The sequence below is a fragment of the Polypterus senegalus genome, chromosome 11, assembly GCF_016835505.1.
Source record: "Polypterus senegalus isolate Bchr_013 chromosome 11, ASM1683550v1, whole genome shotgun sequence".
NCBI classification, from domain to species: Eukaryota; Metazoa; Chordata; class Cladistia; order Polypteriformes; family Polypteridae; genus Polypterus; species Polypterus senegalus.
In genome coordinates, this window is record NC_053164.1 from 59,617,814 (window position 1) to 59,642,540 (window position 24,727).

Genomic DNA, 24,727 nt, shown 5'->3' on the forward strand with positions numbered 1-24,727 from the left:
TGACCGAACCACCTGAATTGGCCAAGCTTTAGGCAATGACTGAAAATATTAGATTGCACGTACAAGTGGCCGAAATGAGCTTTCTCCACAGGGTGGCTAGGCTCTCCCTTAAAGGCGGTGAGAAGAGCAGATAACTAGGAGAGGCTTGGAGTAGAGCAGCTGACCCTCACTTTGAGAGGAGCCAATTCAGGTGGTTTGGTCATCTGATACAGATGCTCCCTGTAGAATATTTTATGGGCAGTATATGCTGAGTGGAGACCAGTGAAGACCTAGGGCTTGCTGGGAGGATTATATCTCCCAGATGACCTGGGAATGCCATGGGATCAAACAGTATGAGTTGGCAAGAGTGGCTGGGAAAAAGGACCTTTGGGCCTCGCTGCTAGGACTCTTTGCCCCCACAACCTGGTTTTGGATAAGCAGTGGAAAAAGTAGGGATAACATATGTATGTATTTTACATATATGCAGAATATATGTATATATACAGAATACCGCAGCACTGGCACTGAATAATGATAAATTCTCATTCTTTACATTCCTCGCTGAAATTAGAATAAATATTCTAATTGGAATTCCTTTTTGACTTTGGCAGGTTTTCTGTTTTTGTACGCACATCTTCAGCTGGCACTGAAGCTACTCAGTTTGTTAGCAGACCATGACAGACAGACCATGGTAAAGAGATGGAGCACCACCCTGGTGACCCTGTATAACTGACGTGAAAAACAATCACAAAATACACACAGTATTTGTAGAAACGTCTTTTCAGACATGAGATCAAAGGATGCCGGATTTTCTGCTCTTAATTCCTTCCGGCATGAAGAGGAGTGTCTAGGTAGATGGACATGAGAAGTGACATCAGTGATGTTATAGCCTTCAATCTTCTAGTATAAACAGTGAGGAAAATGTAATGTATTAGCACACAGCGCTAATCCCAGGAACGGCAGAGAATTAAAATCACCAGAGCCTTAAACTGTACCCTATGCACATGCACATGATTATATAAATGTGATTTAATGTGTTGTTATACTGCCATTTTAACTCATTTTTACATTACATCTGTTACCACAGGTGAACCGTTACTGTGTTGTGTAGTTGCGTGTTTCTAATTTTGTATTTTCTCTGTTACAGTTTCTTATACATATGACACATCAGATGAAGCAGCCTCTAAACTGGGCTCCTCTCTCAATGCTTTGTTGGAGGTGTCAGACCCCGAAAAACCTAACATTAAAAGTAAGTTAGAGGAAACTTTAAGCCAGGAAGACTTTCTACTGTTTGTACACTTTTAAAAATGCTGGTTCTTTAATGACATTTTATGGTTCTTTACTGGGTTGTATGGTTCCTCATAGTTCCATTGCTTGACAAAGCACCATTTCATTCTGGGAAGGGTTCTTTGCACATGAAGTTGGTTCTTTATGCTTTGAAAAAAAGAAAACTTTAATCTTTAATGTATGGTAGGCTACATAGTAGGACATTAACAGATCAAGCAAGCCCGAAATGAGTCTGTGTGATTGTATGCAGAAAGAGTCCTTTTAAAATTATACGTCATTGGTATTTCATAAATCTAATACCATCTTTATATTTATTTATTATATGGAGCCTGTTACAGATCTAAATAAATAAAGGTTCTTTCTGGAACCTTCATGTGGATGGGTCTTTTTGGGAACCAAAAGCCAAACTCATGAATCAGATTTCTCTGAGGGACCAGACACACACACACATACATACGCACATACAAGTGTTCAGTCAAAACTCTTCTTTAATCTCCATTATGGTCAACTGAATAAACTACAAGTTGCCATTGGAACTGTTGGGGCGCCAAACTAATCATCCACATTTCTCACAAAAAATATAGGAAACAAAAATTAGGGTTGCTATGCGTGCAAACAGAAAGTCAGGCTAACAGACTACGAGGGTATGAAGGTAACTCCGTCCTGTCTCTGTTTTAGTAAAAGTCTTCTCTCATCAGCAGTGGGATTTATAGCGTTCAGATCCAAAGGGGTGGAGTCAATTGGCCTCATTAGGCATCCTCTCTGTGCTGCGGTAGGAATAAGAGAGGAAAATGTTAGCACCAGCACCATCTTTCACCCAGAAACAGTATTATATACCTGAGAGGAGTCTGGAAAGTGGTCCATAGATATGCATGCACATTTTTGTTCTCATGATATTGTAGCTTTTGGTTTGTAGAATTTCCCAGAAATTTTTAGATTGCATTCAATTCAGTATTTTAAACCATGTCTGATTTTGATCCATTTCTGTTCTTGCTTAATAGAGGATCATTCAAGGAGGATAATCTTAAAGCAAGGGAGCACACTTCACATCTATATTGTTTTAGATACATCAGAAAGTGTTCATGAGGAGTTTGAAAAATCAAAAGAAAGTATAATGGATTTGATGGACAAGGTAGGAAAGCACTGCAACATGTGCATGAAGCAACTAAAAAAATGTTTCTATACAACTGATTATTTTTCTTTATTTCTAAACAGATAAGTGCATATGAGGTTTCCCCAAAATATGCAATTTTTTCCTTTGCATCAAAAACAATAACAGTTGTTGATATTGCTGACAAAAAGATGGATCCTGCTCAAGCCAGACAGAAGCTAGAAGATTTTCAAGCTACAGGTAACTTTTTTTTTTTCATTTTTCTGCAGCTTTTGCTTTTAACACTAGAATTACCAGAGCCTACCAAAAAACTCATAAATCCGTCCCACCTTAAATTGCTTCTTAAAATCGTTCACAGCTCTCCACCAGCATCTTTTGTCATCTAAATGCGCTGATAAAATCAGGCTGCATACAGCCGGCTATTCTATCCCCCCACCGACTTAGAACGTGCACAAACTTCTCCCAGCTCATGCCTTGATTGATTTTCTGACAGTGAAGTGGAGTTTTAGAGTGGAAATAATAGATCTTTGTTTGGAACACACGCATTTCATGTGTGTTCCGTTTCTACAGTAATCTGTGTAAACACATTGTTAAAACAGAAACGTTTTTTATATTCTAGTAGTAGATGACAAAATGTAGGCATTAACTACAGTATATAGTGTATGAAGCCTGAAGTCCAAATAACAAATAAATACTTTCACAAAAGGTACAAATCTAACACAACAATTGCACTTTTATTCAAAAATATAACTGCAGAAACAAAAAGCCACCTTAACATGCGACATTGACACCCATTTATTATGGCTACCTCCGTGGCGCAATAGAATCAGCTGCCGACTGGGAATCAAAAGGTCGCAAGTTGGATCCTACACCACTCAGTTTTGAGAAGTAAACTGCTGTTAATCTTACTATTTTAGAATAAAAACATACATTTGATTTCAGTCTGTAACAGCCGGTGTAATTTATGATACTTGTGAAGGTTAGCTTTGTTTTTTTTTCAGTTTTATTATCTCAGCCGTGTTCACGAGCCCAAACACACCCCACCCCTGCATCTGACACTGCTGTTTTCATATAGACGCGCTGTAACAGAGGTAAACTCAGCTCCCTTCTACATCGGAGCAAGAATGCACATACCATTGCTTGCATACTAAAGTGTCAGCAGGCACTTTTCGTGGCATTACACACATTTTTGAGCATGCCCTCTGCTACAACATGCTTACGGTGATCAACGCACATTTTAAAAAAAGAAAGAGACAAATATATGTGACGTTTTGAAGAAATCATTTTATGACACAATTTACCTTTATTTATTTACTTAGTTCGTAAAGCCTAAAGTCACAAGTAGTGTGCAGAGGGCATGCTCAAAAATGTGTGTGATGCCGCTCGTTAACGCGGCTGAGATAATAAAACTGACTAAAAAAAAAACAAAGCTAACCTTTACAAGTATCATAAATCACACCGGCTGTTACAGACTGCAATTAAATGTATGTTTTTATTCTAAAATAGTAAGACTAAGAGCAGTTTACTTCTCAAAACGGAGTGGTGTAGGATCCAACTCGCAAGCTTTTGATTCCCAGTCGGCAGCTGATTCTATTGCGCCACGGAGGTAGCCATAATAAACGGGTGTCAATGTCGCATGTTAAGGCGGCTTTTTATTTCTGCAGTTATATTTTTGAATAAATGCGCAATTTTTGTGTTAGATTTGTACCTTTTGTGAAAGTATTTATTTAATATTTAGACTTCAGGCTTCATACATTATATAGTTTATGCCTACATTTTGTCATCTACTACTAGATTATATAAAAACGCTTCTGTTTTAACAATGTGTTTACACAGATTACTGTAGAAACAGAACAGACATGAAATGCGTGTGTTCCAAACAACGATCTATTATTTCCACTGTAAAACTCCACTTCACTCCCAGAAAATCAATCAAGGCATGAGCTGAGAGAAGTTTGTGCACATTCTAAGTCGGTGGGGGGATGGAATAGCTGGCTGCTTGCAGCCTGATTTTATCAGCACATTTAGATGAGAAAAGATGCTGGTGGAGAGCTGTGAATGATTTTAAGAAGCAATTTAAGGTGGGACGGATTTCCGAGTTTTTTCGTAGGCTCTGGTAATTCTAGTGTTAATAGTTTAACTTTTCACAACATGCTATTTTGTCCCCCTTCTTTAAAAGATTATTTTAGATTTTAAAATTATTTCTTCAGAAGCCTGGTGTTTTAGTGAGCTTTCCTGACAGCCTTCTAGTTTTATATATGAACTTTTAGTTAGTGTCAGACAGGCATTTTAGAGTAGGCAGCTGGGAAGAGAAAAATGTCCTAATTAATTTAAAGATAGGGGTTGTTTTGTCTTGGTAGGGTAATATATTATTCTACTTTCCTCTTTTGTATTATTAAAATGTAGCCTTTGTCAGAATGCCTCAAATCTCACAGACTTACCACTGTTTATAAGGTATTGTAATATATATCTTCTCCCCACCTTCCCTTCTACATCTATAACCTGAGGCAATTAGGTGTAGTAAAAGACAAGCAGGAGTTAAGTTGCAATTTAAATAATGCATTATTGATAATGTTCATAAATAATAACAGTATGCAAAGTACATTTGAATATTGGCAACCATACAACCTGATAAATGTTGATGTGTAGTTTAAGGCGGCACACAGACTTGTTAGTTACTTAAAATGTCTCTAGTTAAGGCATCATATTGTGGTCAGCTTTCTTCAGAACGGGCCGCATGCCTGTCTCAATATGGCTGCCGAGCTGTGCTCTTCATTGTGTTGTCCTTCTCAGTTCAGGGTGTGAGATGGTCTTTCAGCAGTTTGGTAAGAGAGAGAGAGGTGAAGTAAAGCAAGCAAATTTATAGATTTTCTGCCCAACCCCTAGAGCCAATAGGGCGTTGTGGTACTTAAAGCCAGTTCCAAACAGCCATACTTCAGACAAATGGGGGGACAGAATACCTTCACACCTGCCCCCCAAACCATGTGTTAAGCTAAAGCTTGGCAGTTAGGCAGCCTGGCTTTCCTGTGGGGGTTGACTGAAAGACTTCAGCAGAGAAACACCAAACTTGCTTGAGGTACTTCCCCAAACCCTACCGTAAAATTACAAAAAGAGGGGAAGGGGTCCTTAAACCATCAAAACATTGCTGTTATTATCTATAATGTAACACTAATATTACATTGCTTTGATTAAGTTACAAATACAGTAATCCCTCCTCGATCACGGGTTTGCATTCCAGACCCCCCCGCGATAGGTGAAAATCTGCAAAGTAGTAACCATATGTTTGTATGGTTATTTTTATATATTTTAAACCCTTATAAACTCTCCCACACTGTTTATAAATATTCCCTGCACAGTTATACAGCATAATCCCTTTGTATTCTCTTAGATATTAGGTAAGATTCATTGAAATTATGTATATAAACACACTGTTTATATACAGTAAAACCTAAATCTTATTTCAAAGATATCGAGTGTCTCCGATATCACATATGTTACAGCCATTACGATAGACAGGCCACCAGCAATAAATACGTAAAATGCAAGAAAAATAGTATACAGTAAATGTGTGTACAGTGACACTTAACGTACATATGTACATGTACTAAATACTGTAAGTAGAAAATTAATTATGGTTACTCACCAACAATGACACGATGACTTGTCCGATAACAATGAGCTTAATTTTACTGCACAACAAAGGAGAGCGTTACAGCTCTTCTAAAGGAGCCACTTCAGGCAATTGTGTAGCACTGCCGTTGTTCTTCTGGCAGTCTTCAATCCAAATCCCTAAAGCAGATTCCATCCAGACTACTGCCTTATTACATCCACTTACAACTCATTTTGCACCCTGGTTAAAAGGACACTGCGGCCTTAGATCTTATATTCCTTTCCTACTTTTTAAATAAAAAGAATCGTAGCCTTCAACAAATCCAAAACATTTACCTTTTCGGCAATCGTTAACATCATCCGTTCGCGCTTGGGAATGACCCCTGAAGCAGTAGCAGATCGTTTTGGAGCCATAATGAAGGGCTTGTCTATGCACAAAGATAAACATAAAAGAGCACAACTCTTTACACAGTGAAACACGTTGATGCTGAATGAGCGAGACGAGACTTCCTGGTTAACACTGCATTCAGCACACAGGAACTTAACTACGTGCTCTGATTGGTTAGCTTCTCAGTCAGGAGAACTTAACTGCATGTTCTGATTGGTTAGCTTCTCAGTCATCCGCCAATAGCGTCCCTTGTATGAAATCAACTGGGCAAACCAACTGAGGAAGCATGTACAGGAAGTAAAAAGACACATTGTTCGCAGAACCCGCGAAGCAGCGAAAAATCTGCGTTATATATTTAGTTATGCTGTCATATAAAATCCGCGATAGAGTGAAGCCGCGAAAGTCGAAGCGCGATATAGCGAGGGATTACTGTAAACATACAAAATATTTATCAACTGGTATGCAAAATTTCACATCACAACAGAAGTAAATGAATATACTTTAACAGTAACCATTCAAACATTGTCAGCTGCTGGCCTCTTTAGTGTCACTATTCATATTATTCATTAAATGAGTTCAGTTGTCAAACATGTTTTAACCGCACTATTTTTTACCTGATAAATGTGCAGTATCACATATAGGAAATACAAATGTTAGGTTTGAATACACAGTAGGAGGTCTGAAAATCGAAAGTCCACCTTATGAGAAGGATTTACTATAGGAGTTGTCACTTTCAACTGTGCTGACAAGACAGTGTTTAGAAGCCATTAAGAAAGCTAATAGAATGTGAGGTTATATAGCACAATGTGTGGAGTACAAGTCCATGGATGTTATGAAGCTGAAGCTTTGTAACAGACTTGTTAGAGCATATCTGCAGTACTGTGTACAATTTTGGTCTCCAGGCTACAAAAATTACAGAGCAGCAATACCAAAAAATCCAGAGAAGAGTAACTAGGCTGATTCCAGAGCTACAGGAGATGAATGATGAGGAAAGATTAAAAGAGCTGAGCCTTTTCAGTTTAAGCAATTAAAGATTAAGAGGAGACATGACTGAAGTATTTAAAATTATGAAGGTACAGTGGATTGAGACTTTAACCTTTAATTGATTTCACAAAGGACACGGAGACACAGCTTGAAACTTGTTAAGGGTAAATTTCACACTAACATTAGGAAGTTTCTTCTTTACACAGAGAACCATAGACACTTGGAATGAGCAACCAAGTAGTATGGTAGACAGTACAACAACAACAATATTTATTTATATAGCACATTTTCATACAAAAAAAATGTAGCTCAAAGTGCTTTACAAAATGAAGAAATAGAAAAATAGAAGACACAATAAAAAATAAAAATAAGTCAACATTAATTAACATAAAATAAGTAAGGTCCGATGGCCAGGGTGGACAGAAAAAAACAAAAAAAAAATCCAGACGGCTGGAGAACAAAAATAAAATCTGCAGGGATTCCAGACCAAGAGACCTCCTAGTCCCCTCTGGGCAATCTACCTAACATAAATGAAACAGTCCTTTTTGTATTTAGGGTTAAATAGGACTATAGGGACTTTGAAAACTAGAATTCTTATTTTCTGCGGTGAGCTGGCGCCCTTCCCGGAGTTTGTTTCCTGCCATGCACCCTGTGTTGGCTGGGATTGGCTCCAGCAGACCCCCATGACCCTTTAGTTAGGATATAGTAGGTTGGATAATCGATGGATGGATGGATGAATTCTTATTTTGGAAAAAGTAAGTGGATAGGACTGACTTGCTTTGTTGGGATGAATTGCCTGTTCTCATCTAGATTGTTCTAACATTTACAGTGTTCTTCTTCACGTTTGCTCACTTCTGTTTGGTGGGAAAAGAGTATTCAGACATTCCAGTTAGATGAAGCAGTTATTAAAAAGCTGTATTTAGCTTTTAAAACTGCAAAGTTTATATTATGTTGCTATATTAAAATCAACATATTTTAAAAAGAGAGCTATGAGGTCATGGCTCTGTCTTAGAAAATGAGTATCAACAGTCGTAAGGTTAATATATCATTCTGTTGAAACATAAATCCAAATTAGATAACACTTAACTTACTAATCAGTTATAAAAGTTGGGTAGAAAATGAAAGAAAAAAAAAATCACAGACTAAAGAAACACAAAGGTTATTGAATTTAGTGTCTGTCAGTATTAGCATTTCAGTAATCTGGGAGGGCTCTGGAGTAGAAGAGCTGTTCAAAGTATTTTGAACATCTGATGAAGGTGACATGCAACTGGATGTTTATAATACATAACCAACTCAGAAGAGATTCCAGGGCATATTCTACACGTAAAAGAGTTTATAATGAAGAAACTCATGGGAGTTTGCCGAGACATTATTGTTATGATTGCCAAGGTGAAAGGCAAAAAAAAGGTCAATAGTTCTCAAAGGCTTTCCCTGGAAATGATGGGCTTTCAGGAAAAAAAAAGGACACGAGACAGACAAGGGTTTTAAGGATAGATTTCCACAGATTTTCATCACAGTCGTGTATATTCACCCGAGGCCAGTGGCAAGTGGAGCTGTTAACACCATCTCCAGAATGATACAGTGGCTTGAATCACTTGTCTCATGACTCTCTAAATTTTATCATGGGAGACTTGAACCGGTGTGCACTGAACAAAACAATTTGCAATTTTTACCAACATGTCACTTGTCCAACCCATCACAACCATGTGCTTGATCAATACTACAGGAACATCAAAGGCACTTATGAATCAAGAGGTTATAGGATCATCGAATCATTACTGTGTCCAGCTTATTCCAATCTACAAATCTGTTTTTAAGATAGCAAAGCCAGAAAATACATTAAAATCTGGGATGACTGTTGAGTGCCTGCATGGCTGTTTTTTGTGCACTGACTGGTCCAGTACTTAGAAAATCCTGTGCTGACATTGATGAACTGACAGACACTGTATGGTGCTCTGATATATAAAATACCCTACCAACAAGCCATGGATTACCAGAGATGTAAAAGAATTAATAACCCCAAAAAATAGGACCTTTCAACATAGAACATTAACCGAACAGAACGAATTACAGAAGGAGGTGAAACGTGAACTAAAAAAGGCAAAGAACAGAATAGAGAATGAACTGCGGACTGATAACCTGGGTTCATTATGGAATGGCATGAAGATAATAGCTGACACGGGTCAAAACTGACTATCAGTTAGCACAAAATTTGAATGAGTTCTATTCAAGATTTGAATCACAGTTTTTTTGCTTCAGAAATAAGTCAGCAAAAGAACAGACTGAGGACTGGAGCCAGGAGTCGGCCCTTCTTTGACCAGAGTGATGTCAGAAAGGTCATAAACAAACAACTATATATATATATATATATATAAAACAGAATAAATGGCTGTCTTCTTTACCACTGAGCAGAGGAGTTCTCTCTAATATTCCACTCCATATTTGAAATGTCCTTGGACTTACAGCAAGTGCCCAGCCTATGGAAACAGGCAATTGTTATTCCATTGGGAGAAACCGTACACCCAAAAGCATTAAGTAAGTTTAGACCAATAGCATCAACTTCTCATATCATGAAATCCTTTGGGAAGATAATTAAGAGACAGCTATTAAAAAAACTGAGGCTCTTCTGTACCCTTAACAATCTGTTCCAGACTCTCATTTTAGTTGACAAACTAATTGATCAATTCTGTTTGAACCCTAACTTGGTGGGGTGGATTCTGGACTTTTTAAAAAAACAAAGCACAAAAAGTGTGTGTCATTGGCTGTTTCTCTATTAGCTAAATGCGTCTGTCAGTACTCTTTAAGGGGGCTGCCTATCTCCTCTTTTGTTTATTTAATATATAAATGATTGCTGGATTTTATACAAGGGTAGACATCTCCTCAAATTTGCAGATGACTCTGTCATTGTGACTCTTTCATATGGCGGAAGACCGCCATGGACCTATTTTCGATGAGTTTGTGCAATGGTGTGATTGCTGTTATTTACAACTAAATATTTCTAAGACAAAAGATATGGTTGTAAATTTCAGGTGTTCCCCACCATCCACTGTCTCAACTTTAATTAAATGGGAGACATAGAGGAGTCGCAACTTTTCTTCCTTAGGAAACTCAACTGTGTTAAAGTGGACAAAACCATAATGACACTTTTTAAGCTCTTTGTTGAATCCATTGTTACATTTGCGTGTACCTATTGGTTTGACAATCTCAACAATAAGAATATAAACCATCTTAACAACATTATAAAAATTAGCTGTGAAGTAATTGGTTTACAGCAGACCTCTGTCACTGAAATTTATTGCAAACAGGTTAGAATGAAAGCCAACTCAATTCTGTCAGACAGTGTCCATACTCTTTTCTCTAAACATTGTTGTATCTAGACACAAAAACTCGTCACACACAGGTTTTGCCCAAGCGTTTTCTTTCTGTTGTTTCAACCTCCTCTTTCCCACAAACCACCAGTTCACCACACCCCCTTTATTCCCATCCTGCCCCTTGTCTTTTATGAAATCAACTATGTACAGAACTCCTAAAGAAACACAGGGTTCATTTCTGGACATAACACAAATCAGGCTGCAGATTTAGATATCCAAAAGTAAAGAGCAACAGATTTAAGAACTCTTATTCCTAGAGCTATAAACATTTTAAATGCAATTACTTGGAGGGATGCTGTTAAATGTTAAATTCTGCATTATGATATTGTGTACTGTTGAAAGTAATTATTTTTGTTTGTATTGGTCTTGAGTGTGTTTTTGTGCAATGACTGGTTGTCAAATGTTGTGTTTTTGTTTATGTATTGGCTCTCTGTAACAATGTCTTCTTTCCTGCTGCAAACAAATTTCCCTCTGGGTTAACACGGCCTACCTAACTTCACTATCAATATTAAAGTTTCTCAACTTTACAGATTATTAATTGTTCTTTGGGAGATACAAAAAAAAACCCTAATTTGTTTTATTAAGTCTAGTGAATTTTCTTCTTTTTCTGACTTAATTCTGGCAATAGCTCCAGCCAAGGAGGCTATGGCTGCAGTGATTAACAGAGCTCATGAACTTGGTTTGCAACCTTTTCCTCTGCATCAAACCAATCTCAAGATTTTATTTGCTTTGGGCACATGATATTTGAAGATCTGAAGTAAGTTATGATGTTTACATATCTATTCACACACAGACAGATACACAGACATAATTCTAAAAATAGTATTTTCGGACTCGGGGAGGTCTAAAACATCGAGATTCATCAAAATACCGAAATGGAATTTTTGGAGGTTTCTAATACTTACCCTATACTTTGTATACAAGAAAGTCAGGGAGGTCTAAAACATCGAGAATTGTCAAAGTTTTGACATCGAATTTTCGGGCAATTCTAATGCTTCCCCTCTACTTCGTATATGAGAAAGTAACAATAGGAAGAGCACAGCTCTTTATCCAAATAGATTCATGCAACAGAAAGATTAAATATTAGTATAAGTAATATGTATTAGAGATTTATTGCCCTTAATGTTGTTTTTTTATTTCAATTTTGCTTCACAGAACATGAGGATCAGACTGGAACAAATATAAGGGGTGCAATGGAGAAAGTATATGTGATGATTAGTGCTCAGAAAGCAACACTGAAAGACTTTGATGAAGTTAGGAATGTTATCATATTAATAACTGATGGTATGTTGAAATTCATCAAGCTTAGATGTTACCTTACCAATAATCAATTTTTAGATTTTTAAAAATGTCTAATGACACACCAGGTACTGTTTTTGGCCTCAGCATTGTTTAATTTTCAATGGTTAGAATAATGTGCAGACATTTAAAATTCAAGCAGTGTTGTTTTAAAAGTGATATACATTTTTGTACTGCAGTATAACATTCTGAATCACTCAAACATTTCTCATTTTTAGGAAGAGTGAATATGGGTGGAGATCCTTACCCTGTTGTCAGGCAAATTCAGTATCTAGTTGGGACAAATGCTTCAGGAGATGCAAGAGATGAATATTTGGGTAAGGTTTTTTTTATTTAAAATAAATCTGGTATCCTTTATTGAATATTATATTTTTGTCAAACAAGTAAATAAAATGTATTGTTTTCTCAAGTTAAAAGTGAGTACTGTGCTGTTAGTATAATGGATTAATTTTAACTCAAGACTCACAATATACAGATTGTTTTTCTGCATAAAACATTTACAAGAAAAATCTTTAACGCTTAAGTTTAGGTACTGTAAAAATGCATCCATTATTAATTTATGTTTATGAAGTAAAACTTTGACAAATGATTTTTTTGGTCTTTATAACAGTTATAAAACATCAGACATGATAGTAAATTTAATTATTAATTTGAAGGATTCATAAGTCTTATATTAAATATGTAATATCAAGAGAAGTGTGTCTCAGCTAAGACACCTCAGACCACACCATAGTCAAGTTTTATTAGAAAGGTCACATTGCAGAGATGAACAATCAATTTACTGATGCTTTATAAGTGTTATGAAAACACAAAGAAGTGTATGTTATGGTCTAATTACATAATAATAATAATAATAATAATAATAATAATAATAGATGGATTTTCCCAGTATCAAAACTAAAGTTTTACCAAAAAATCTAATAAAATTGATCAGGACGGAAAATACCATTCCATTTCCTAAAGTAGGAAGGCAGGAGGCTGGAGCCTATCCCAGAAAGCATAGAGCATAAGGCAGAAATAATTCTTGGACAATTCTTGGGTGAACATATTTATACATTGCAGCCAGTTTAGCATCACCAGTCCACCAAATCTGCACTCACTGGACTGGAAGGAAATCGAAGGACCCAGAGGAAATCTACCCAGACACAGGGATAACATACAAAATGTACAGGGAAAGCTTGACAGATGAACCCTGGTCTGCTCACCACAAAGCAGCAGTGTTGCCACTGTGCTGCCCGGACTGAAATACTTAAAGTAAAACAATGCACTTCTCTTCAGATGGATAATGTTGCTGTCTCATGGTTCTAGGAACCAGGGCTTAAATAGCTTCCCAGTTATGTCAGTGTGAGCTTCATTGCATATTATTAAGATGTGCCCTAGAATGAGCAAGTGGATCCTGTGGTAGGTTACCATTCCATCCAGGGTTGGTTCTTGTGGTGTGCTGATTCTATTAGCATAGACTCCGGTGACCCACAACCCTGTAATAGAATAGGCAGGTGTATTATATAAATGAACTGATGGATCAGGGAATGCAGGGATGTGTGTGTGTGAGTGTGAACTGGCACCTCATTCTGGATTGGTCAAAGCCTCATGCCCAAAGCTCTCAGGTCACATAGGCTCTGGACACTTATAAATCTACAAAATAACAAAGCTGCTTCAATCAATACACAGGAACTCTCTGCATTATCTGGTGCCATTTTTAGAATTATGTTTCATTTTCATTAATATTGTTTGTGTTGGGCAATATGTTTGAACCACCACAAACAATATGTAATCAAAACTAATTATTGCTGCATTTTGATAAACATTTTTCTTGATTTCAGATATTTATGTCTTTGGAGTTGGAGACGTTGATAAGGACACTATTAATAAAATGGCATCGCACAAAACCAATGAGGAGCATGCCTTTGTACTAAACAATCATACAGATTTGAAGGAAACCTTCGAGAAAATGATTGGTATGTTTCCATTTCTATAAAATGTCTATACTGTCTAGTATACAGTGGTGAAATTCTGTCTGTCATTACTAAAAGTGTTTTATGCAGTCATATCAACATGGTGATACCCCAGAAAAATGCACATATATTTACCTTTGGACAAAAGGAAAGTAATATGTGATATTGATGGGGAAATGCTACCCCTAAAAGGAGAGTTTTGTTCTTTTTTTTAAATCAGAAAGGTTGGTTCTTCAAATATTAGATTACAATTTTCTAATCTTGCTTACTGTATAAGTAAAGGCTCTTAAGCACATTCCATGACATCGAGTTATTTCATGATATCAGGACATCTGGATAGTGTTTGGATCAGTGGAATTCACTATTAAAACTCCAGGTCACAATGATGTGATTAATGATAGATAGATAGATAGATAGATAGATAGATAGATAGATAGATAGATAGATAGATAGATAGATAGAGACATTTAAAAGTGCACAGCAAGGCAAGAAAGAGCGAAAAACATAGTGGAGACGCACCCCTAATTTGCTGACTAGATACTTCACTTGAATAAGTATTGACCAAAAGTATAGTTAAACAAGAGCAACAATAATATTTATTCATATAGCACATTCTCACCAAAAAGTGTAATTCAAACTTTTAAAAATAGTCAAATACAAAAATAGATACAAGTTTGGAAACCAAATAAAAGGCTGAAGTGGCGGTAAACATATGTTAAATATACAAGTAGTTTGTTTGTATCTGATGATTGTAATGGCAGAGGTCATTACTATGGTCAGACAGGAGAGGAAAGCTCAAACTCCAACCAGCATGGTTAGTGTAAAAGAAATAAAACTCAAGAGGTTCCAATGCCAAAATACCACTCAGACCCACTTGGGCATTGTATAGTACTTAAATCTGATAATTGTATTAACTGTTATCTGCATATGATGAATTTGGAGATGCGGGTGGCATCATGGTGGTAGCATCCATTATCCTCTTCAGTAGCCATTGAGCAGCAGGGTGCTTTGGCTAGGTGGTAGTGGTGTTTAGTACCACCACAGGACACTGGAAAAGGAAAATAAAGATGAGTGAAGAAACTCAAAAAATAATAAATGAGTAATTAGGAATGTCTGATAGTTAATGTTGTGTGTAAAAGTAAGCCTTACAATATGTAATTATATAGTATCAGTTTTAACCATTTAGCATAGATGTATTATATGTAAATTATGAAAGGGCCAAATTTTATGAAAATGTGTTTTTAGCTGTTTTTGAAATCATTCTTTGATGGGGCTGGCAGTTATTTTTAGGTCATTGCTCTCAGTTTGAATTTTGCCCTCTCTGAAATAAATATAATCACTTTGCATTGAAATGTAACATTCCAAGTTTGTGGACTGGTCAGTTGCAGTAATTCATTTCTGTTTTCTCAAAAATGAAAATCAGTAAGAAAAATATTATAATTAATTTCCTTTACCTACATGTGTTGAATGATGATTTCATTAACTTCAAAATAAGCAGGAAGATTGTGGGTCATGTATTCAGATAAAAGTATTTTAACATCAGACTACAAGAAAACAACTGGCAAACTGTCATTCTGCACATTCATAAACCAATAAACTTTTATATTCCCATACTTATACAGGGTAATTAAAAATTTTCCAGTTATTTTAATGTGCATGTGTTCAGCAAAATGGAGTAACCCAAGTTCCTAGAGATAACACAGACTGTGTTTTATTAAAAAGCAGTTATTCTGATATATTTTTCAAAAGAGAAGGTAGCCAAAATATAGTAATTTGGATAGAACTTTAAAACGAGTAAACCAAAAAAATATAAACAATTGTGAAATTTTAAAAGGCCTTTTGGACTGTAACGCCTAAATCTGGCCCAGGTTACCTATAATAATAATGGCTAGTGAATGATTAGTAATTATGAGACTCAATGTTTAGGGTAATATGACAGGCGTTTCAGCAAAAAGCCTAAACATTTTTACAGATGAGACAAGACCATTCCCTCCATCAAGCTCATCTGATTAACTAACAGCTATGTTATGCCAGTATCTCATTCAGAACAGTTTTAAAATTTTGTCAAGGTTTTCAATTGAACTACATATCTCAGCAGGTTGTTCTGGATTCCCACAAGTCATTGTGTAAAGAAGTGCTTCTTAAATGCACTTTCCCATAACTTTTTCCAGTGTCCATGAGTCAGTGATTCATTATTGAACTGAAAGAATTCTGATGGTTCGACTTGCTGTTTTAAGCAAAGGTAGGGAATGAGCATGCAATATCGTCATTAAGAGTCAAATGAGAATTCTGAAGAGCAGGATACCATACTTGGGCTGCAACGGCTAAACCAACCATTTCAGACTTTGGGCAAAGACTTTCAAACACCACAGGCAATAGACAACCAAATAGTGGAGAAATGTAATATGGTGAAATGCAAGAAACTTTGTTATGTTCTTTTAAAAGGGAAATGAGTCTACAGTACATATCAAAACCACTTGACTGCATCCTAAGTTAGGGATTTTAGTGATTGCAGTATATCCTGCATTTCCTTGATATGAGGATACCCATCCCCTGATTATCTCATGTAAGAATGGAGCCACATTCGATCCAATATGCTGGTCCAGTTCCCTGCTATGTGACCTCATAATGTTTACGTGTCGCCACTATAGTTCAACCCAGATCAATTCATTCTGATAAACCACACTGGTAACTGTAAGCTAGGTACATTATTTGTATTTTAAGTCTACGCCAGGTAGCAACTATTAGTGTTCAGCAATGTTGCAAACTCAAGGCTGAGCAGTTTTAATATCTACAATTCTGAAATAACACATTATACATTCAAAAAATTCTGACACAACCAATTTAATATTATCAGAAACACATAATGTTAAAACCATCAATAGAAAGCATCATTATAAGATACATGTTTAATCACTTAAAATGAATGTTGAAGCAACAGTTGCACAAGTTTCTGATTTATTTCTGTTACTGTTTTCTGAATTACTATTTTTGTGGGATTCTGAAACAAACTACCAAGACATGAAGTTGAAGCAGAGGCCTTGACAACCATTAAGAAGAATTTCGATGAGATATTGGGACAGCTTAGCTGTTGGCTAAATAAACGGGCTTATTGGACTGAATGGTCTCCTCTCATTTGTCAAACTTCTTACGATTCTTATGTTTTCTAAATCAGATGAATCAGACAGTGTTTCATTATGTGGTCTTCACAAGGAGTCACAAGGCTTGAAAACAACGAAGCAAGAGAATTATCCTTGGCATGTTTCCATCATAATAACAGTAAGAATCTTTCTAATCAATTTTTAACAGGATTTAACATGCATGTCTAATAGATAAGAATATTTTAAATGAACTATGTCTCCTGGCACTCACTTCTTATCTCAATTACCTGAAAAAAAACTAGATAATAATATTTAAGTAGACATGAGGAGGACATAATAATTTACACCTATAGATACCGATAGGCTGATTATGTTATTCAAGTAATTAACGAAAATAATGTGATGGGTATGCCAATGCTGTCTATGGGGATAGGAAGTTGTGGATAAAATCAATTCTTTCATTTAAACATTTAGAGAAAATGTTTTTGTTTTAATTTGTTGCTTTTTCATTGAAGCAGACCGTGCACATTTTTCTTTAAACAGTGCAAATCACTTCACTATGAACTGTAGTCTGTAGAATATTCAAAAGTTCAAGTTAGGTTTTTACAGTTAGACAAATGGTATAATTTTTTTATTTAGACAAACACGCAAATTTACATTTAGGTGAAAACTTTACTGCATGTGATAACTTATAAATAACAAAAATGTCACACAAAGAGAGCTATGTATAGTCTCTAATTTGACCTGAAATTCATTATTCTAGAGTCTGAACCTTCTTGTTTCATAACAGGGTCAAAGTTGAGCTGGCTCCTTTCCCAAAAGGCACAAACCTATCCCACACAGAATACTCGTTGATCATGGGACGCACCGACATCCACACCCAGTGACTTGTGGCAGGCCATTTGAGGTTTGCCAATTATCTAAGGCGCACACACCTACCTACCTACCTACCTACCTACCTACCTACCTACCTACCTACCTATTGATCTGTCCAGGCATTATTTTATTGTATTTGCGCTCCACAGTTTTTAAATTTGTTTTATTAAACTCATGAAATGAGCTGGCAACAGACAAAGATTAATTCTGCTCAGGAAGTCAATCCATTATTTAAAGAAAGCTTTCATGGACATTAACAGTAAAATAAACCATGACTGGGACTAGTCCAGTAATTAAACCCAGGTCTGCAGATTTTTGAAACAGCAACATTCAACAAAGCCAGCTCTGGAAAGATTATTTAAAATGATTTATTTTTTACAGCGGCCACAGAAAGCAGAATCATGCAAAGGATCCATTGTTGGAAACCTCTATGTTTTGACCTCTGCTCACTGTTTCATGCCAGAGGATGATGAAAACAGTGTTAAAGTGAAAATTGATGACAGGGATGCTGGAAATCCTGATAAGCCAATAGGTAAACCACATCACTGAGTCTGAATACTTATTTCCCATAATGAAAGCTTTGCTGGATGTACTGCAATGAGGGGGGCATTTCTGGCATTATTCTCTTACAGTGCAATGAAGACATTTAGAATATAATAATAATAACCTGCAATTGCTGAGCGCTTTGAGTAGTGAGAAAAGTGCTATATAAATGCAAAGAATTAAGGGCCTTGCTCAAGGGTCCAACAGAGCAGAGTCCCTTTTGGCATTTACAGGATTTGAACCGGCAACCTTCTGATTGCCAGTGCAGATCCCTAGCCTTAGAGCTTCTTTGCAGTGATTCTATAGCAAAGAGGAATGAATCAGAGTGTAATAATAAAATGACAAATATGTTCTGAGATTTTTTTTTCAGGTATGAGAGACTAAAGTGTTGAGGTAAGGCTGCTATTTCCACTGATCATGGCTGTGGAGAGTGATAATGAAATGTTGATTAGCACATGCAAGTAAGAATTGCGCTGTACTCTTTACACCTGGCAATAATGACGATAATGTAGCCCTAATAAAGATTACTTATAAATTAAAATGTTTGGACTGTATTCTGAAGCTTGTTAAAGCACTCAAATACACCTTTAAAGCCCATTATTTTTTCTTTCCTTTCCATGTATGTGGGTCAATTTATGATGCAAATGGCCTCTAGGCATACTAGTCTTGCAATGCCAGCAACGACATCATTAAATCTTTCAGTATTTTATTCTTTTCTGGCTTTGGCCATCTTCCAAATCGTTTTCTTTAGTGTTCTATCTATCTATCTATCTATCTATCTATCTATCTATCTATCTATCTATCTATCTATCTATCTATCTATCTATCTATCTAAATGTAAGCAAGATTATAGTTATAGCTGAATCATTAAATATAAATAATAACAGAAAAATGTGGAAATCCTTAAAAATAAAAAATGTATAATCAGGATTGTTTTGAATATTTTATTAGCAATTGTGTTACACTGAGGACTCAATAAACACATTTAGTTGTTTATTTTATAATTATTTGCTACAGTCTCCTAAATGGCAATAGATCCTATTCAAACCATCTTCATTTATTATTTTGAGGGCCAGTGCTATTCCTGTATGCTAAAGGCAATAATTGATCGTGAACGTGGCATCAGTCCTTCACAGGGTGCACTCACACTCTTACTCACTCATACTGGGACACACACACACACACACACACACACACACAAACCCTCATTCATATATACTGGAACAGTTTACAGTCACCAGCAAATTTAAAGTCCACGTGTTCCAAATTGAATTACATTAGATAAACTTTATTAATCCCGAAAGGAAATTTAGATGCATGCAACAGTATAAACATAAAAAAACACTGGACAAATAATAAAATCAACAGATAAATAAACAAATAATACATGTATATTTCTGCAGAAATGGCAAATTCTTTTTCTTCTTCTTTTGGCTGCTCCCATTAGGGGTCGTAACAGCGGATCATCTTCTTCCCTATCTTTCTGTCCTCTGCATCTTGCTCTGCTACACCCATCACCTGCATGTCTTCTCTCACCACATCAATAAACCTTCACTTACAGTAGGCCTTCCTCTTTTCCTCATCCCTGGCAGCTCTGTACTTAACATCCTTCTCCCAATATGCTCAGCATCTCTCCTCTGCACATGTCCAAACCAATGCAATCTCGCCTCTCTGACTTTGTCTCCCAACCAACCTGAGTTGACCCTCTAATGTACTCTTTTCTAATCCTGTCCATCCTCGTCACACCCAGTGCAAAATCTTAGCATCTTCAGCTCTGCCACCTCCAGCTCTGTCTCCTGCTTTCTAGTCAGTGCCACCGTCTCCCACCCATATAACAAAGCTGGTCTCACTACTGTCCTGTAGATTTTCCCTTTCATTCTTGCTGATACCTGTCTGTCACAAATTACTTGAATATCTTCATATTTTGGTTTTATATTATATTTTTTGAAGCCTTTGAACACCTGTTTTTCATTCTGGTCAATACAGATGCCTGCAATAGCTGTAATGATTTGAATGACAAGGAGGCTTGCTATATCCAATTTTTATGAGACTGAATGAAATCTGTCATATATCATTCCTTAAATAAAATTACAACAAAGATCTAGTTTAATAGACAAATAAAAACTGTTGTAAAAAAGAAGCATAGCTTATAAGGAAAGAGATTAGTCTAAATGCAAATTCATAAAGCATTAAATAGCAGTATGCACCAAAAGAATCAAACTTAAATGTAGAAACAAATTTGAAAATAAAATTAAACAAATTAACAACAAAGGTGTCTGGCAAGGTCTTCACTTGGCTACTGACTCCCAGATGAGTCCTCATTTCCAGGCACATAAATGAAGTACAAAACAAGATAAAGCCGCAGGCCTAGACACCAGAGGATTCTCCAATAAGAACATGAGGTAGTGCAGATTTTCAGGACAAAGATCATAGTGAAAAGTCAAGCAAAATGACAACTTTTATTGGCTAACTAAAACGATTACAAGCTTTCGAGGCAACTCAGGCCTTTTCTTCAGGCAAGATGTCATACAGAAACTGGAGTTCCCTATGTTTATATACACACTAGGACAAGAAACAACATTGGTAAATCTTTAAGTGAGAAATCTTAAATGTAAAAAATTAATAGATTGCTTCAGGCTAGGGTTCCTTTAACAAGAGAGATGAACAATGTATGGTCAAGATCTTTGGATAAGATAACTGTCCAACAAAGTCTTAAGAAGTTTCTAATGAGTTTTTCAAAACAATGTGGATCTGTAGATAGTTATCTTATCCAAAGATCTTGACCATACATTGTTCTTCTCTCTTGTTAAAGGAACCTCTTAACTTGACTCCTCTTAACTTTAGATAAACATGGGTATCAATTGGTTCTTGTGCTATTTGCTGTCGATTTTCTTTTCTGCTAGGTTGTTGGTGGTGAATCTGAACAGCAGCATCAGTAAGCTCCTCAGAGTGAGGACAGGGGCTTTACAGAGTTCTTTATAGCCAAAACACCTTTATTTGGTGGAAAAAAACGATTCTGTTTCATGTGCAAATATAGTAAGAACAATAAAGTTTGTTGATAACACCACTCTTGTACAGTGATGTGAAGAAGAGGACAAACATTAGTGCTGCTGCCTTTTCAATATTGCCACACAGTACAATATATAAAAAAAATCTAAATATGACTAACACACGAGGCTAGGCTGTGACGTTGGAAGCCTTTCTGATATATTTGAAATGAGTGTTACATCATATTACAGTTGTCTCATTGCCCTTTTATGCCTTACTGACTGTGTGGAGGCACTTTACACATTTTATCTTATCAGATAATCCTTGTGTATATTTTTTTCCTTATAGCGTTGGAATCACTAGTCTATCTTTTGGGCACACTCACTCACATCCATCTAGAGTCACCAGTTAGTCTAACATGCAACTATTTGGGAAATTTGTAGAAACAGATGTATGTGGGGGGGAAAAACACATGAGCACAAGTGAAAGTGAACATTTCTCATAGACGGTGATTGAGTATGGATTTAGACCCAGATCCACAGCACCTAGGAGCAATGTAGTTACCCAGTAATTAAATGATATAAAAAGTAACAATCAATAAAAAGTAGGTTGCTCAACCCTGCTACAGCTCATAGGGACTGCTGGTATTTTTCATTTTATTCAGTCATCTCCTAGGAAAGCAGTGACTTAAAATAGTTATATTTTAGGATTGCATTCTTTGGATTTACTTTTCTTTTGGTAAATTAATGTACTGGAAAATGGATGGATGAACTATAAATGAATAAAAAAATGACTTTAAGAGACAAGAAATGTATTTATTTCTTTTTAAATTGTTCCTCTTTAGTGAAATCAGTGGCGTCAATCCTGGTGCATCCTAAATACAACATTCATTTAAAGAAGAATGAGGGCATTCCGGAATTCTACGACTATGACATCGCTATCATTGTACTTAAAGATGACGACAACAACAAAATAAAATTTTCACAAAAAGCACGGTAAGTAAATTGGCCAAATTTCTCTCTGGGACAACGAGGTTGGTTGGTCTGTTGGTCTGTCTCTATCGATCTATCGATCTATCTATCTATGAATGAATGAGCAGGCCCTCTTATTTTCTTGATTTAAGGATTCAACATTGGAATAATTTTCTCGATCAAAGCATTTATCTATTCAATGTACAGCTCAATGCATTTTTTTGTACAGAGGAAAAAGTGGTAAATGACAGAATGCAGTTGTACAGTAAATGAAATAAAATTATTATAATTATATTAACAGGAATGTTGTGGCTCACCTGCAACTAAATTAATGTGGCAATGTGTTCTTTTAAACAATGGGATTTTTTTTTCAGTCCTATTTGTGTTCCCTGCACCGAAGAGTCAAGAAGAGCACTGAGGCTGCAGCCTGGAACATCCTGCAAAGATCAAAGTAACTACTGTATTTGCTGATTTTATTTAAAAATCTCATTTTGTACAAAACATGAAGAAATTTCCCTATGAATTTATCACAGTCGTAGTATTTAATTGTTGCCACTATAATATAATTAGCCAACAGAAACTTTCACTGTTAAAATGAGCATAGACTAGATTATTTTCAGCCAACCAAAAATTGCAAAAACAACAAATATTCATAAACCTATTACACACATATTCTTACTTATAAATTAGTCGTCTTCTCACTGAACAGGTTTGCAAATTATAAGATTTTTCTCCAGACAAGCAGCACATGATTCCAAAACTCAATTTTTTCATGAAAACATGCAAGAGACACAACTGTTTATCTGGAGCTAGAAGAGCCGTTTATAGTACAAATTGTGCTCTCATGAAGAGTTTTTTGAAAATGCTCTCCAGAACTGTATACATCTGAAAATGCTAGCTCAGCAATTCAGCATGGATGGGTAAAAACATAGCATTTTGAAAACACAGACTTTAATTGTGCTCTTATTTGTTGGTGCTTATTACATTGCACTTCCCTGACTGATCCTGATCATTACAGATCTCAAACTCTAGTTAGTCACCTTTCATGAAAGGACCATATTCCAAAATAGTGGACACAGAGGAGTTGCAGTCCATGGTGCTTGCTGTGTTGTTTACATGAATATATCTAAATTGAATTTTGCACAGTTTGAATGCTAGTTGTGCAATAAACCCCGTGGCCAGTGACGTTATAATCCCTTCAAGAATTTTTTTCACCAATGTACATATGTCCAGTCTAGGTGAATGTCTACATTATATGCAATTTTGGAAATTTTAGTGCAGACAGACTTACTAAGCAATGTGAAAATTCAAGTGTGGATGGAGATTGTTTTAATTAAAAATACAATTTTTAAATTAAAATGTAGTAGTAATGTGGATGTAGACTTATTCATACTAAAGGTGATGATTGCTAGTTTTATTCATGGCTTGAAATAAAAGTGTCTGATTTTAGTCATATTACATGAACCATAAATAATATACAGAAGTATGTGAGAAAAGTCAATGAAAGTTTACAAAAAAACAAAGAAATAAAACAAATTGTTGATGGATCTCACAAAAAATTGTTGTAATTTTCTGTAACTAAAGTCAAATTCCATTATAGATTAAATTATAATCATTTCAAAGCTACATTCTTAAATATAAAAACAGAAAGAATAATTTTTATTTGCTATTTTAATCAACCTCAAAAAATATGAAGAAATAAATTAAAGAAAGAAGTAATGCAGAGCGCTGTACAGCACCATCTGCTGACTTACCAAAGAATTGCACATAGTGAGGCAGTGCATAATGTAGCATCTTTCACCCTCCAAAGAATGAAGGAAGCGAACTACACAACTGAAAACTACTTTATTTAGAATTTTAATAACTTATCAATCACTTTAAATAATTAACAAACCTTAAAGCAGAAAACCAGTAGACTTGAAAATATTATTAAACATAAGAAAAGAAGCTTAACGCAGTATCATAATGGTTTGTTCTAATAGTGGCTTGATCTGAACTTTGTACCTAATCACTCTCTGCGTGGTTTTTAACACTACACTTCAAAACAACATGCAGGTTACGTTAAAAGGTCATTTTAAATTAGCTCTACTCTGTGTGTGTGTGTGTGTGTGTGTGCCCTGTGGGGGCTAGGTTTCCAGTCACGGGTTGTTTCACAAGATAGGTTCTGGCCCCATATAACCCTGAATTGATCTAAGCAGGTTTTAAAATTTATGTTTGTATTTATGTATATGAAAAGTAGTAAAGTAAAAAGGAAAAAAAAGAAAC

General features: G+C 35.9%; 1 protein-coding gene across 1 annotated transcript in view; it reads left to right on the plus strand.

Annotated features, from left to right (window-relative positions):
• The window catches only part of LOC120538556, a 105,503-nt gene that overhangs the window by 68,997 nt on the left and 11,779 nt on the right, over positions 1-24,727 (plus strand). Inside the window, exons 23-32 of the mRNA XM_039767951.1 lie at positions 1,127-1,228; positions 2,268-2,398; positions 2,482-2,617; positions 11,885-12,013; positions 12,247-12,345; positions 13,852-13,986; positions 17,159-17,262; positions 18,342-18,492; positions 22,336-22,486; positions 22,837-22,913. Of these exons, the coding sequence (XP_039623885.1) occupies positions 1,127-1,228; positions 2,268-2,398; positions 2,482-2,617; positions 11,885-12,013; positions 12,247-12,345; positions 13,852-13,986; positions 17,159-17,262; positions 18,342-18,492; positions 22,336-22,486; positions 22,837-22,913 (1,215 nt within the window). The remainder of the gene's footprint in view (positions 1-1,126; positions 1,229-2,267; positions 2,399-2,481; positions 2,618-11,884; positions 12,014-12,246; positions 12,346-13,851; positions 13,987-17,158; positions 17,263-18,341; positions 18,493-22,335; positions 22,487-22,836; positions 22,914-24,727) is intronic.